A 16,510-nucleotide genomic window follows, 5' to 3' on the forward strand; every position below is an offset into this window, starting at 1 on the left:
CAAGCTACGGCTGGAACTGGGGTCTGTCTGACCCCAACCATGATGGCTTTCCAGCTCCCCGCCCCCTTCTCTCTGCAGGGAACTCTGGGGGCTGCCTGGAAGAAGAGAACCATTGCTATCAGGAGGTGGCCAAGTCCCAGCCACAAGGGATAGTGGAGGAGTTAAGAAGAGGAAGAGCTCCCAGGGCTGGTACCACACACACTGCAGCCATGAGGCACCTTTCCACTTGGCTCAAATCTTCCCTCCCTAGGAGGCCTCTCTTGGCTCCAGGTGGTCCAGGAATGATCCCCTCCGGCCTCCCAGCCCCATGGATATAAACAGTATGGGAATCTACCAAGTCTTATTTACTCACCTTCCTTGAGGGCGGGCTCCTTAGTGAGTGCTCAATAACACTCTGTAAGGGGAGTCCTGCGGAGTTTCACCCCTGCGCCCTCACATGGTCTCCATCCTTTCCTCTCCCCTTCCCTCTGGGCCTCCCAGCTGGCCCGATCCAGCCTGGAACCTGGGTCTGCACCTTCCTTGGGGGCCTTCCCACAAAATCCTCAGGCAGTCCTTCCCTTTTCCACTGGGTTCCATACACCGCCTCCCTTCCCACCCACAATTCACAAAGCCACACCCTGATGCTTTAAATCCCTTATTTATTGCCCAAAGCTCATTAGTATTACATAAATCACATAGATTGAGAAATATTCTGAGAAGGTTAAAAAGACACTGCAAAGGCCCCTGGGAGTGGCTGAGGCTTGTGTGCTGGGGCCCCACTCTCACTGGTCCAGGCTCAACGACCACCCCAGGTCTGTCCACCGGCCTTTCTCCTCTAGGCTCCTGCCCTTCTCCCAGGCCAGAGGCCAGAACGCGAAACAAGTCAGCTCATAACCAGGAAGTGAAAGGAGTCTGTCGGCCAGCTTGACTCCATGGCCAGCTTGACATTTTGGGGTTCTGGTCCCTGCACCCTCACATTACTGTCTGGAAATGGAAGAAGGGCATCCCCAAGCCTGAGGGAATGTTTGAAGTGACCAGAGGAGGGCTGGGCAGGGACACCAGGGCTGGAGAACCACTGCAGGTGTGGCCTGTGTTCTGGCACAGCTGGCCAGCCCCACCCGCCCTGACTGTGGTTCCGGGCTCAGTCTCCGCCCCAGGCATGAACCAATCTACCCCTCAGGCCTCCCTTCCTTGGGCATCAGCAAAGTGGGACATGGGTGCTGGGTGAAGGTTTCCCCTCACGGGGCTTTCCAAAGCCAGACCGGGGCCTAGTGGCATGGCCCACTGTCTCTCTGTCACCCTCACCCTGGGCTATCTGGATCCTCTGCCACTGTACCGCCACAGGAGCAGACCCCTCGGCTCACCTGAAACTGCATTTGCGAGCATGATGGAAATCACTGGGGAGACAAACCAAGTGAGTTATGAGATGCTGAGGCCATAGGCTGGGCCAGGGCACCCATCTCTGCCAGGCCTCTGGCAAGGGGAGGGCAGGGGGGTGGTTAGGCAGTTTTGGTCTCAAGATAAAGTGCACAAGAAGATGACTCTATGATAGGTAGGAGCAGGGTGAGCTTAAAGTGAGCTTTTCAAAAGAGGACCCAGACATGCCAGCCCCTAATCCAGGCCTAGAAACCGGCACAGCACAGCAGTCATTGGCATATTCACATGATGGTGGGATTGGCTCAAAAAAGCCTGCCACTCCAACACCATGGCACCCCCCCATTCCCCCAGTGCTTTGTCCTCCAGGCTTGTCTAAGCCTCTCCCTCTCCTCACAGGCAGCAGGTGGGCCGCTCCTCAAGAGAATGGCAGGCCCCTCAGGGCAATGCGCTGCAGAGCCAGCTGTGGGAACCAGGGGTTGGCAGAGAGGCAACCGCAATGCCCAAGGAAGACCTGCCTCAGCACACTTACTAAGATGCTGCCCTGTGCCAGCCTTTTCCTACACATGCATGTTCGCCTCTGGCCCAAATCTCCCTTGAGGTGGAGTCCCCAGGGGAGGGAGGCCCGGGGCTGCAGGTGGAGGCTTACTTTCCAGGTGGGGTCAGGAGAGGGCTGCACTGAGGCCAGTGCTTCCCCTTGGTTTGGGCCTTTCAGATGAGGGGTCACCTGCTCACACCCACCCCAGGTTCTGCTTCCCTCTGTAGAGCTTGCTCTTCCTTCCTGGCCAGCAAATGGGAAGGAGATGGGAGCTGGCAGCAAGGGGCCTCTGAGGCTGCAGGAGTGAGAGGCCACACCATCAGGCCCAGGCATCTGTGTTACCTCCTCCTCCAGAACTGTAAAGTGTTTGGCAAAGGTCAAGTGCTCCCGGGATATGGGGTCACATACAGAAGGCAAGGTCCAGGTTCTGAGGCCAATTGCTGGTCCAAAGGGGCCTGCCCCCTTCCCAGTCCAGTGTCCACATTGGGGATGTGCCCAGGATGACCAGCATCTAGGCACAACAGGCAAAGACAAGGTCTTGCTGGAGGAGCCAGTGGGAACCCCTTGATCCAGTCTTCTGGTTTCAGACAGGGAGCGGAGGCTCACAGAAAGAAATGAATTTGTCCGACATCACAATGCCATTTAGGGCCAGAGCCAGGCCCAGCTGTTCCTGGGTTGATGCTGCTTCTCTGATAGGTGTCTAAGGAGCTGGCCTAGGCATTCTCAGGCATGAGACCTTCCTGCTTAGAAAGGGATGGGATGGGGCAGGCAGACTTGGTGGCTGGAGAAGCTCTGCAGAAGGCAGCGAGCCCAGTTCCAGCCCCACTCTCAGCCCCAGTGCCCAGCGTCCAGCCTGGGGCCTGGAAGGAGGATCTTCTCAAAGAGGTCAAGTGCAGGTCCATGGCTCCTGCCAAGCACCATTCCTTCTCTGGGCTTCTTGCCTGGAGCTGGGGTCACCTCAGGGGCCCTGAATCAGAGCTCCACGAAAGGGGACCCTAGCTCCAGGGTCACTGGGCTTCACTCAGAGGTTTGCAGCTCTGGAATGGACATGGGCTGGCTACATTCAGATCTAGCTGCCCACACAATTGTGCAGAGGCCTCCAGTGCTCCCTGATCCCCTGGACCACTTCCTGAGGACCTTCGTCATGGCTAGTTCATCCTGTGGAGTGCAGACCTCCTTCTCTCCCCTCCCCATGCCAGCCTGGGGAGCCATCTGGGCTGGCCACTGTAATATCCTAAATTTGCCAGCCTGGCCACCAAACCAACCCAGCTCTAGGCCTAATCTGGCTCCCCCCACCTGTCCTCCTGCCATTTCCAGTCAGCTGAAACTAAGGCTCAGATTTGATTCTGATAAAAAATAAAAATAAAAAAGAAATCAAAAGTATAAAAGGATTCTAATTCTACCCCATGGGCACGCTACGATTTTTCAGCTTCTCACATAATTGTGCTGAGTGGAGTTTTGACAACCCCACGTAAGGCCCAGAAATGCACTTGATTATGCTTTGTAGGAAATGTGTTATAACTCCTCTCCCCTATGTTAAAATGTGAATGGGTCAGTTTCCCTCCACCACAGGTTGAGCACTCTCCCGGGCCCGGGACTGCTGGGGTTGGCATGCGGCTCCCCGCAGGTGCAGCCTGAGTCTCTGGCCCTGCCCCATAGCTCCCCAGCTGCACAGTGCTCTGTCCCCAGGCCGCTGACCACACTCACAGCCCCTTGTTGTATACCACTGTCCGGCTGCTTGTGGCCCGGGCTATCTCCGGCTCTAATTGGGACGTTTCAATCTGCGGAGAGAGAACAAAGAGGAAAAGTGGGCGAGTGGGAAGGCACAAATAGCAGGGCTGGGAGCTGCAGTGAGGACCACCCTGGGGCCCAGAGCTCTATCCCTCTGCACCCCCCATGTCTGCCCCAGCCAGGGTTTACATACCCTACCTAGTGACAAATCTTCCTTCTCCACTGCCCTTCCGCCATGGGGCTCACAGCACCCCTTCCAGCCCAGACCTGGCCTCTTTCTTCTGATGGCATGTCCACGTGGGTGGACATCCTACACGCTGGCCTCTGAGTTCTCCATCCCCCTCACCTCCAAGAACCATGTCCACCAAACTGCAGACCTACCACAGCCCTGCCCAGGGCCATCCCCTGGACCCGATGACCACCCAGGGCTGCTCCACCTCAACTCCTTCCATCCAAACCCCACCCTCCTGGGTTCTTCAGCCCCTGTCCTTCCCGCACCCCACTCACTCCTGCTTTTGTTTCCAGCCCACTAGACCTCAGGACCCATACTCCTACCACTCAGTCTTTACATCTTCCCCACCCCTGCAACATGGATTCTGGGGGCCATCCCTTCATCTACTCCCTAGCCCAAGGGTTCCTCCCACTCTGCTGGCAGAAACCCTGCTTTGGAGAATCCTGCCATGCACCCTGCTCCTACACTTGAACCTGACCATGTAATGGAGACCTTCAAAAGTCCCTGTTTTTGACTTTGGCTGGACCCTCACTCATGGCCGACAACCACCCTACCCCGGCCCTCATAGCCAGGTCAGCTCCCTCACCCACTCTCAGAGGCCACCGGACACCTGCTGCTGTCCTCTCCTCAGCCATCTTACCCACCCTGCTCCCACTCATCCCGGGCACGTGAGACTTCCTCTTACTCAGAGAAAAAGCTGAAGGTGTCAGAGGAGAACCCCTCAGCTTCCTGTCATCAAACCCGCTGCCTCCCGTGTCCATGCATGGCTTCCCACCTGCCCTCCTGCTACCCCACAGCTGCCATCCCTACCCTCGCAGGACAGAAGCCCACCTGGCTCCCCGTCCCCTGCCCACTCCAGGACCCCCTCCTGGGTCATCATCCCTCTCTCCCACCTTTGCCTGTTAGTGTTCCACACACAGGAATCTTCCCTGATGACACCTTCCCTTCACCCTGAGGCAGGCCCAGCTACTACCTGGTATCTCTCCTCCCCAGCAGCCATGTTTCTTTAAAAAACTGTCTACAATGGCTGTGTCCACCTCCTTTCCTCCCACTGACTTTTCAACCCACAGGAAATCTGGCTTCTGTTCTCACCACACTCCAGAAAAATCTTTCTCTCCAAGGTCACTGCCACCTCCCATTTCACGACACCCACTGCATGCTCCTGTGGGTCCTGGGGACTTGGCCTGGCTGGGCCTTCTTCTCTGCACATGCCCCAGGTTACCCCACACCAGAGTTCTCCAGTCTTGTTTCTCCCTGGAGCCTCAGGTTCACAGCTGCCTGCCTGCCAGACTTTGCTGTGGATGTCTCACAGGAACCTGAACTCAACCCACCTGAAATGGAACTGAACCCGCCTCTTCCCTGGCCCCACCCAGCCCCTCATCTTGGGAATGACGTGGCCATCCAGTGAGTGGCGCTCTGGCCAAAGACTCTGGAGCCTCTTTGCGTCCTCTCCCCCGCCCTCCCCACAAGGTCTCACCCAGCCCAGTCCATTCCCCACCACAGCCAGTGCTGGCCTTCTAAACTGCAAGTCCGCCCCTGCCTCTCTTCACTGTGAAATGGCTCTGTGGCACCCTGATCCTCAGGGATCAAGTCAGATCCCCGCACCACCCTGCCCCTTGGACTGGAGACACAGGGTTCATGGACTGATTTTGGTTCCTCGCACACCCTGGGCTGCATCTGCACTCTGGTCTTTGCCCGAGTTGTCCAGAGATGCCCCCTCCTACTTCCATTCCTGCCCCTACTCCGCTCTCCCATCTTCAGCTCATCATCTTGCGTGTCTCAGCTTTAGCCACCTTTCCTCCCCCAGGCTGGGTGTGGCCACCTCTGTGGCCCCCATAGCTCCCTGAACTTCTCCCATCCTGGCCTCTCCACGTTAGATCACAAGCTCCCTGAGGCAGCAGACGTGTGGATCTGGCTCACCCCTGTGTCCTCAAAGCCTGGCACAATGCTGCTACACAGTAGGTGCTCCCTCAGCGTGGAATACGTGGGCAGAAGGAAGAGGTAGTAGGCACTGGAAGACAGGGTCCCCCTGGAGACACCACATCAGCCCCGAGGTCAGCCTTCATCTCACGCCTGAGCCCCTAGCTTGAGGGGGGCTGGTGAGGAAGACACTCCTGCAGTGAGAAGGTCCCCGCTGGACATTTGCCCTGGACACAGTCAAGGAGGCACCAGGCCTCTTGAAACTTAGGTTGGTTGAACTTGGTTCTGGGCACCCGCCATATGTCAAGATGTGGCAACCCTGGGAAGTGGGCAGAAGGTGGCACAGACCAGCCTGGCCTTCAGAGAGCTCTGTCATGCCCGGGCTGTGCACAGCAGAGTCCACGCAAAGAGGGATTATGGTGTGGACTAGAGCTGGTGGGCACAGTGGGAGAAGGAGGACCCTTCCTCTGTAGTCCCTGGTACCCCATTGTTCAAGTCTGGTCACCCAAGATGGCCAGACAGAGGAGAGCTAGGTTGAGGGCCCAGGCCTCTTCCCCACACCCTCTCCTCAAACCACCTTCTCCCACCCCACCCCTGCCACCCCCAGTCCCCTCCACCCCGCCAGCTCCCCTCGTCCCCACGCTGCCACTGACACAATGCACAGCGCCCACGCTTAAAAATCTAAATGCTTTTGAAAATGTTTAACCTAGTTAGACAAATTAGCAAAAATTTGTGCAAAACAATTTAGGTATTTAAAATATTCAATGTTTTTAAAAAACTGGAAAACTGTTCTTAGCTTTCAGCTGCAAAAACCAACAAAATATAACATCCCAGCAATCTTACCATGAGGTGTAACATAACCCTTCGGGAAAGCTGTTAAACAGCTACTGAGGCATCCTGGGAAATAGCACTTCATTTATTCAAATGCACATATGTCAGGCTTTTGCACCATATGTCATTCCAAGCTATTTACAGTAATAATTAAATCTTAATCAACGTTTAACCTCTGTAAAATGTTTGAAGAATCCTAATCACCCTTCAGACTGCACTAATGAAGGAGAAATATATAAACATAAAAGGAAAATGATGCATAGATATCACGCTGGAAAGAACAGTAATTGCAAAATTGTATTTCTTTTAAATATAATCAGTAAATGATGTAAAGTAAGCCAAGGAGTATTTTAAGTTAAGACATCTTGGATGTCAGAGGTGTGAGCAGCTAATTTTGTTCTGCTACCCATAACAGATGTAGCATATTTTATTTTAGTGCCATTATTAGCAACTTCCCATGCCGGCTTTCACTGAAGCACTGAGGCCCACATTAAAATCGGAGAGGCTGCTCAGCACCACCAGGGAGGACCACGGCCCAGGGCCACGGCCCACTGTGCCACTCCCTAGAGCACGTTGGCCCCGGGGGAGATCGAGGCCGCCTCCTCCTGGCACCCCGTCTCCCCTGGGCTCCCCGCCACACTGAGGGCAGCAGGTAGGAGCAGGGGGAGACACAGGCAGTGGGAAGCCTCCTGGGGGAGGTGGCTGAGGGATCGGGAGTGGGGGCCCGGAGACAGACCTGGCATCCTAGGCTTCCTCTCTCATTTCAAGTCAATTCACTCTCATGTCAGCAGATGTTGATGGTCGCCAACACCAGATACCCAGGCTGGGCACACAGAGAGCTCATGCCCTCGAGAAGCTTACAGTCTAGAGAGGAGTTGGCTGGTGAAAGCAGATGGAGTCCAGAGAGACATGCAGAGTGCCATGGCAACTGGGGAGGGGCTGGGCATTCCAATGTATCGATGAAGGAACAAGGAAGGAAGACTTCTCAGAGGAGGTGGGCCAGGAAGAGAATGGAGGATTTTGATCAGAAAGGGCAGACCAAGCTTGCTAGGTGAAGAAAAAAGTATTAGCTGGCTAGCACAGCCCGTTTCTGGGAGGCGGGGCAATGTTGGATGTGGAAATATGGCAGGAAATGGAGGTGTGGCTGGGACAGGCAGAAATCTTGTAGTCTGCATGAAGGTGTCAGCATTTTATCTGAGGGCAACAGGGAGCCACAGAAGGACTCTGAGCAGGAGTGGGCCATACCCAGACCCTGTTTTTATTTTTTTCTTGAGCTAGGATCTCACTGTCACCCAGGCTGGAGTAGTGTGACTGCAGCTCACTGCAGGCTCGAACTCTTAGGCTGAAGCCATCCTCTTGCCCCAGCTTCCTGAGTAGCTAGGACTACAGGCATGTGCCACTATGCCTGGCTAATTTTTAAATTATTTAAAAATGTTTTATAGAGACATGGTCTCGCTATGCTGCCCCAGGCTAATATTGAACTCTTGGCCTCAAGTGATCCTCCCACCTCAGCCTTCCGGTGTTGGGATTCAGGGGTGAGCCACTGTGCCTGGCCTTAGACTGTCTTAGAAAGGTCTTTTTTAGGATGGTGGGTGTGGAGGATGGACTGGAGGGGTAAGGAAGGGGTGGGGAGGCCTCCTGGGGAGCATCTGTGGGAATCAGAGAAGTGCCCGGTCCTGCCCTATAATGCTGCCAGTGGGGGCAGACAGGAGGAGCCTTTCTGAAGATGAAATCCACAGGAGTTGATGACCAATTCCACGTGGGGGTGAGAGGGAGGTGTTGAGGATGACTGTGCGTTGGATGACTCCTAATTCTAGCTCAGGAGCTGGGGTGGCTGGTGACGCCATTCTCAGAGGGAGGGAATGGGCCAGGGTGGGGGGTGGTAGGCTCAGGGTGGCCACATTGAGTCTGGGGTGCCAGTGGGTTCCCCAGGTGGAGAGGCCTGGGAGACAGATGGGTCCAGGCTCTGGAGCTCTGGGCAGGAGAGAGCGCCTGGGATGTGTGAGCACAGCCAGAGCCTCCAGAGTGGAGAAGCTGGCCCAGGGAAGCAGACGGAGGGGTGGGTGCCAAGGCCTGGGGAACAGGCACATTTGAAGGGCAAGTGAAGGAACAAGCCCGTGATGGTGGCCTTGGGGGACCAGCCTGAGGAGTGGACACAGTGACAGAGGGTGTCACAAACACTGAGCAGCCGTGAGCATCAGGCAAACAGAGTTTTCTGAGTGGTCCCAATAAGGACTCAGAGGCTTTGGTCTTGGCGACTGGATTTCAGCGACTGCCTGAGATCCATATTGCCCAATTCCCCACCCAGTGCTGATCCTGGTTCACAGCCGCTCACTCTACCCCAGGCCAATTCAAATGGTCATTTGTTAGGACCCCTCCAAGCTCTCTGGCCAGGTGCTAGGTTGATGGCCACCATCTCTAGGTCTCATGGGTATTGGGACCACTGGGGTCCCCACTGGGCTTTGCTGGTGGAGGCTGGGGCAGGAACCCCTGAGTTGCCTGCTGGCCTATATGTGATATTTCCTCCCCTGTCCATCAAGAATTAAGTGTCTCCCTTGAAGACCACCTCTCTGAGGTTAAGCGTGGGGCCAAGTTTTCTCCAAGGAAACCATATCCAGGGTCTTGCCTGGCAGTGGCCTCTGGACCCGTGGGTAATGAAGGTGACACAGGTTTGGGCAAGGACAAGAGAGCATCCCCTCCTGCTGTCCAACTCAGCCCCACCCTGGAAAAGGCCAGAGCCCCAGGGTATTGGGTTGAGGTGCAGGGACTTGGCTGTGACCACAAACTGGCTCTGAGGGGCCTTCTCTAAAGGATAAGAAGATGAGGAGAGAGGACAAGGAATGGCCATAGGAAGAAGGGGTGGCCCAGCCCCAGACAGCCAGTTCGGGGCAGGGCAGGCTGGAATCTGTGGGTCCAGTCTCTTCCAACTGGTAGGCTCCTCCCCTGGCACCCGAGAGCCAGTCAACAGGGGCTCCCAAGGGAGGGGGTGTTGGGATGGAAAGCCAAAGCCCTGAAGGGCAGGGGCTGCAGGGACCATGGAGCACTGGCTGATGGTCCCTCCCCTCACCGCCACAGAAGTGGGCTGCCAGGATCACCCCACCCCGCCATGAAAGAAGCAGTGTCGCCCTGCTAGCACTCCCTGACTTCCAGGCAGAGCCTGCACACCAGTTCCCAGTCAGCTCCCTCCGGATGTGCCCCTCTCAGTATTGGAGTGCCACCCCACCCTTCCAACCCTGCTCAGACCCTGCTGCTCCTCCAGGAGATGTCCCCAGACATGGAGCATCCCGTCCAGCATCTCCCCAGCCTCCCCGGGCACCCCAAGGCCCAGCTAGAACAGCCAATCACCTTCCCTTGTGGCTTGGGAAGGGTTAACCTTGAGCTATTTGTCTCTGTCTCATGGCTTACTGTGGGTGGGGGGCTAGAGTCAGGAATGCGTTTGGGGCCACCTCTGCCTCTACAGCCTGGGAGCACACACACCTGCAGCCAGGCCAGCGGATAGTTTACATATTTGAACCTGGAGCTAAGGTGCAGAGACATAAACAGGAAACTGGATCCCCCGCCTGTGCCCCATTCTCAGGGGCTTTTACCTACTACAAAGAACTTCCTCCTCCTGGTCTTTCTTCTGGTGACTTTTCTGCCTCCTTTTCAAAGGCACAGGGCTAGGGGGGTGGGGTGTTCAGTGAGACCCTGTGACATAGCTCAAAGCCACCACCTGCTCCTGGCCAGAGGTCTGGGCTTCTGAGGGTCAGGAGGAGGTGGCAACATTGACACAGGGCCCAAAGCCCAGGTGGGCACCTGCCTGACCCTGTGTGCCTGAGGCTTCTGCCAGGCCTGGAACTGCCTTGTCCACTGGGTACAACATCCCACCCTTTCTCACCAGGGCTGGGCAGGCCTCGTGTCCTGCTCAGACACACACACAACCAGGTACCACCTTTAGGAAAGCTATCCCGAGTGTCCTTGGGAGCCAGAGGCATTAGGCTGGGGCTGGGGAGCAGCTGAGGCCTAAGCCTAGACCCCTGGACCCCTGAGTCAGGCCTCTGGTGCTGGCTCTAGGCTCCCACTACCTTCTTAGTGAAAGACCCCTCAGCTGGACACTCCAGGCCTTCTGGGACATTCTCCAGTTTCTTCACCCATCAACTGCTGTCCATTTCCTGTACATTCTAAGTCTAGCTTTGAGGCCTGAGTCCAGGCTATATCCCGACCCTCTAAGGCTGCCTCCTCCAGGAAGCCTCCCCTGATCTTCTTAGACCAAATCCACTGCTGCTGCCTCTGGTGTCCCCAGCACATGCTTTTATCTCCATTCCATCCAAAGGCACAGGCTCATTTGCACTCTACAGAGGTGTGACTACAGTAGTTCCCCCCACCCCAGTCGCTCCAGGGAGCTTGGTATCCCTGTCCCTTGTACACAGTAGGTCCTCAGTAACAGCTGAATTAAATGACACTGAAGTGCCTCACAGGTGAGAATCCTGTCTTACACTTTTCCGTCTCCCCTGTGCTATGTGTACCCAGCAAATGCTCAGACCACACCCCGCCCCCTACCATTTTGGAGCTTTGCACCATTCCTGGGTGCCCTCTGGTGGACCAATCTCAGAATCATTTCTCTGTCCTCTATCTTCTCAGCTTTGAGGCCTCAGTTTCCCCACATGTATGCTGGGAAGATTTTCTAAGATCTCCTGGGCCCAGGATGAGGATGGTATCACAAAATGGACAGGCTGGCCCTTTGGAGGCTTAGAAACCTGCGTGATGCTGTGTAAAGAGGGCAGGACCCCAGGTACCCACACTCAGCCCCAGTCCCGCTCACTCAGCTTGCAGGGCTGAGCCTTGCTGCGGGCCAGGCTTCTTCCACTTTGCACATATTAATGCCTTTAACGGAAGCTCTGCACAACCAACCCTTCTCCCTCCCTGTCCTGGATTCAGGTAGGTGTCCTAGAAGGTCCTGGAAAGGAGAACAAGTGGGGAAAGGCTGTCAGGCAGCCCGGCCGAGGCCTGCCATCCGGGCATGTGTGCATGTTCCTGCGTGCACGCTTATGTGTGCAAGCCTGTGTGTGCATGCAGGTTTGGGGTGGGGGTGTGGAGAACGGCAACATGACAGGTGGCGTTGGCGTTCCTGGGCTCCAAGCAGCTTTGCCATTCCCATTCGTCCCTCCTGGGGGGTCCTGTGGGCAAACTCCAAGAAAGCAGCGGGCGGGGAGGCAGCAGATTTCTGATGGCAAAAATAGCCCACTTTAGAGTTCAGTAGGGACTGATTAAACCAGTAAACGAGAAAAACCCCAAACAAACATCTCCAAGCAAAGTAGGAGATGGATTTGAGACTGGAGGGGAGGAGGCCCTTGCTCTGGGAGACGCTGAACGCTGCTTTGGACTCAGGAGGGACACAATGTCCCCTAGACATTGTCTCTGGCCTCGCATCAACCCTGGGAGAGTGGGAGAAGCAGGAACCAACAAAGTCACGGTGAACCCAGATGAGCCACGCTCTGTACTTGGTATTGATAAAGAGTACTAGTTCTTAGCTACAGGAACACCTTATGTGTCAAGGAAGGAAGAAAGGTCTATTGTCCCAAGGAGGAAGATGCAAACCAGAAAACACGCCACCAGAGCCTACACAGGTGAGGTGAGACAGATCCTGGTGGGGAAGATCAGGGAGGACTTCCTGGAGGAGGCGCCATTTCTAGAACAGCTTGAATGTGGACTCACATTCCCGCTTATTCCCAACTCTTCCCTATTCTTGGTTGGGGGTCCAAATATTTTCTCAGAGAAAGGGAGATAAGCTGGGGGGAACCTTTACTTCTGGTTACTCTTCCCTATATTTGGTTGAGGGTCCAAATACGTTCTCAGAGAAAGGGAGATAAGAAGGGGGGACCTTTGCTTCTGGTGGCTCACAGCTGTCTAGTCAGGCTGGTTCATCAAAACTGCCATTTTCATCAGGGCTGGTAAGAGGGTGGAGATAGTGGAGGTTTGGGTACCCACATTTTTGCCCATAAGGGAGGGTGTGCCTCTCTGTTTCTTAACCCTGACAGCTGTAAGTGGGGAGGCAGGAAGGAGTAAGGGGTGGCTGGGCTTGGCCCTCCTGCCTCAGCTACCACATGGGTGTGGCCTCTAAGAGCCACCCTCTGTGGCCAGGATGGGACATGGCTCATAAATGGTGCTGAGAATGCAGGGAAAGCTTTAGCCTTCCTCAGAACATGGCTTCTAATCCCTAGAACCCTCTAGAGCTGACGTGATGAGGGGCTCAGCGCAGAGGGAGGGGCCTGGGGAGTTCCCAGGGCTGACATGGGAGGCTCAGAGCAGGCAGCCCTGGCCCTGGGGGTCTCTTAGGATGACTTTTCTTCTAGTCAAGGCACTTGGCAAAAGCTAGAAGGGGCAGGAGCAGGTGGCATGGGTGCAGGGGGAGACGGGTTCTTCGCTGAGGTCTCAGGGAAGGCAGAGGCCAGAGGCCAACAAATCAACAAGACAAACAGGAGGGAACAGGCCCACAGGAAACAAGCCTCCTGGCCAGTGAGCCTCACTCCTGCCCCTAGGGGCCCCTGCAACAGCTGAGGCAGGGAAGAGACACACGCTCATGGCCTCCAGCCCCTACGAGGGCGGCCCAGGGCCTTCTCCCCTGCTTGGAGCCCCAGCCAGGGGGCACACTGCCCAATCTCTCTCATCTCCCCCCTCAGCCCCGACAGCTGCAGGGAGGACAAAGGAGCCAGTGAGGGTCTAGGGGCCATTAGACGAGTTCCCAGGAAGGCCAAGGCCCTGCCCACTTGCCAGGCCCAGCCCTGGAGGGTGGCTCCCAGAGGGCATACCCTTGCTGCAGGCCGGGCACCTGAGGGGCAGCACGTGACTTAAGTGGACTCACTCAGACCACTGTCTAGCACCAGGGCCCTGTCTCGAGTTTTCAATTCCCTAATCTTACTGGGAGAAACTCAGTTCTTACAGGAAGAAACTGAGTTCCAACACCTCATCTTCCAGCTGGGGAAACTGAGGTCTTTGAGGTTAAGACCCAAGGTCATACGGAGAGTTGAGGCAGAGGGATGCCAGTCAGAGGGGCAGGGGGCAGGCCTTGGGGCCACAGGATGGCCCCTCCACCCCAACATCACCTAGGGACAGGGTCGAGCCCCTGGCTGCCCCCACTCCCCACGCCTCACTCATCCACAGACAAGCCCCACCTTCTGTGGACACATTTCAGCCTCACCAAATCAGCTAATTATTGACAGTTGGTGAAGAGGAGATTTCACTTTTTCCTCCTGTTAAACTGCTCCTAATTAGTTCCCTGTCACCACGGCTGGCTCGCCCGCCCGCCGCCCGCCCGTTCACGCAGTAATCCCGCTGCACAGTGCCTCATTAACCTTTTGCTCCTCTCCTGCCGCCTGCCAACAAGATGAAGACAAAAACAGATTGTTGAACAATGGCTCCGGCTTGTACGTGCAGCCCCATTCCCCAGCCCCCGAGCTCCTGGGGGAAGAGTGAGGAAAAGAGAGGGGACTGGGGTGGGGGAGAGCCGCGGAGGAATCAAGGAAGGGATAAAGAGGCACAAAGAAAGATCGAGGCAGAAACAGAGGCAGGGACCTGGGGAGGGGCCTTGGCCAAGGTACTGCTGCCTGCTCCAGAGAGACATGAGGATCATGAAATGGGATTGGAAGCACTCCCAGGTGGGGAATACCGGCTGTCAGAGTTAGAGGGACATTTGCCACCGCCCACTCCAGCCTCTTGTGGTAGCCAAGCCCATGTTCCCGGACACTGGACCCTGCACATCTCCCTCGAGGGACTTGAGGCCCCAGTGTATGTCTGCGTTGTGGTGGGGAGGACAGAGAGGACCCCATTTGCCTGGAATCCAGAGCCCCAACTGCCAATGGGGACAAGGCCAGAAAGGCCACCACAATCTGGCCCTACCACAAGGGAGGCATCCATCACCAACCCCACCTACAGAGGCCCTGGCAAGCTGCAGTGCAGCCTCTGCTTTAGTTCCATCATCACCTGTGCTGTCACCTGACAGTTCTTGTTTACTGAGTTTTGTCTCTACCACCAGCAGGGAGGCTCGCTGAGACCAAAGGGCTCCTAAGTGGCCATTCTTGTAACAAGAAAAAGAGGAAAGTGCCCAGGCTCCATGGGGCAGGGAGCAGATTCTGGCTATGATGGGCCCGTCCAAGTTTGGGGACAGGCTGGTAGGGTAGGTTTCCAGATCCACCTCATCCACCAGGGCAGACCCTGTACTCCCTGCATGGGCAAGAGCACTGGGGTCCAGAAGGGAGCCCAGGCTCTGCTCCCCAGTTCTCACAACCACAAGGAGGTTCCCTGCCCCATCTGTTGGCCCTTTATCCTCCCTCCAGCCCCTCCACTGCCCTGCCCCTTCCTCACCTCTGGGTTGGAAATGACATAAACACTTACTCCAAAAGGTCCCTGTGAAAACACACAGATTTCCTGCGGAAGGGAGGAGGGCTGGGTGAGGGTACTGGGACGTTCCTGCTGATAAATTAGCAGCAAGCAGTCTGGGGCCCAGAAGTGGGCCTCTTCTTTATATAGTAAGGTATGGGTGGGCTGGGGAGGGTCAGACTCCTTCTGCCTGGGTACAAAGCCTGCTCCATCATCAGCAACTTTGGCTCTTGGACAAGGTCTTATCTTAATGTGCCTCAGTTTCCTCATTGGTAAACAAGGAATATTGGTACCTACCTTGGAGAACTGTCAGGATCTGGGCCCCCATTTCCCCACCATAGCCAGCTAGGCCCCTCTACTCACTGGACCCGGGGACTCCACAGAGGCCGTGCCTTCCCACCTTGGGCTCTGGGCATTCCTTCCCCATCACTGCCCTCTCTCCAAGCCCCCCTAATCTCCATCTCACAGTTTCTTTGCTGTATTCTCCCACTGTTCCCCATCCCTGAGCTCAATATTCTGAACAAAGAAGAAACTGACTACCATGTTGCCTCCTAGACTGCCCTGTCTAGCTATGGCCACCCAGGTCTCCTCCGCTCCTTCTAGACCTCGCTGCACTCACCCACTCTGCAGACAGCCCCTCCTCTTTGAAGCTTCCATGAAGCTACTCCATCTGGGTGCTCCCTGTGCCCTTGGCTGCTTCTTTCCCTTCTTGATGGTTTTTCTTTCTCCTGTAGTTGACCGCATCCCCTTTCTCAGCTTCAATTTTCCCCTATGCACTGAAGGTTCCATATTTCCAGTCAAAATCTCTCCCCAGAGCTATCTGACTGTTTAGGAATCACCACTTGATGTTCAATGTTTTGGACTTAAAGGGCATTAGGAAGACTTAATACAGTAAGGCATGCCAAGCTCCCAGCACGCTGCCTGGTCCAATAGATACTTGGCAAATAGTAGCCATTATTATTATTTGCAATTTGACCCTCAGTACCATTTTAACAGGCAAAACTACTAATTTGAAAAGAGCAGACAAAACTCTCCCCCAGGAATTGAGAGAAGGATTGAAGTCCTTGCCTCAATCTCTGGGGTTAGTAAGTTGGAAACCCCATACCAATCACTGCAGGCCACCCATTTTAGGAACTAGTTCCTAAATTCTATCTCAGAGTTCCCTGATTAATTAATTGGTGTTCCAGTGATTACTTCTGTTGACAACCTTGGTGGCTTTTGGCAAGGTTGGGTCAGCCCAAGCAAGCCCAGACTTATTGTGGCAAATCCCACTGGCTTCTGGGACGTGAGACATGATCCCCATACGGCAGAAGAAGCACCTTGTTAGGGAGAATTAATTGGAAGAGTGAACAGGGGAACAAGGTCCTCTCAGCAAGTTGGCTGAAGGTTTTGGTGCCATGGGTTCCAGACAGGCCTCAAAACACCCCATAATGCCCAGGCCAGCCTGCATCTTGTTGGGATCCATGTAGCTGAGGAGGAAGCTCTGAAAATCATGCTTCTACCCTCCCTTCCCAGAGGACAAAGACTTAACATGCAATGACTATCCTCTT

The 16,510-nt window shown here is 55.3% G+C and overlaps 1 protein-coding gene across 8 annotated transcripts in view; it reads right to left on the reverse strand.

The window, feature by feature from the left end:
* Nucleotides 1-621: 621 nt before the first annotated feature.
* Nucleotides 622-16,510, reverse strand: part of SFXN5 (sideroflexin 5) — a 128,089-nt gene continuing 112,200 nt past the window's right edge. For 4 of the 8 annotated variants that reach the window (XM_064364238.1, XM_021670732.2, XM_064364236.1 and 1 more), the window contains exon 12: nucleotides 2,223-3,672. In XM_064364238.1, the coding sequence (XP_064220308.1) occupies nucleotides 3,595-3,672 (78 nt within the window). In that variant the 3' untranslated portion in view covers nucleotides 2,223-3,594. Of the gene's footprint in view, nucleotides 3,673-9,733; nucleotides 15,689-16,510 lie in introns of those variants that run through there. The other 4 variants (XM_064364237.1, XM_012475662.2, XM_021670733.2 and 1 more) reach the window with 2 other exon arrangements.

This window comes from Aotus nancymaae, unplaced genomic scaffold, assembly GCF_030222135.1.
Source record: "Aotus nancymaae isolate 86718 unplaced genomic scaffold, 86718_ANA_hifiasm-v0.15.2.pri h1tg000057l, whole genome shotgun sequence".
Classification (NCBI taxonomy): Eukaryota; Metazoa; Chordata; class Mammalia; order Primates; family Aotidae; genus Aotus; species Aotus nancymaae.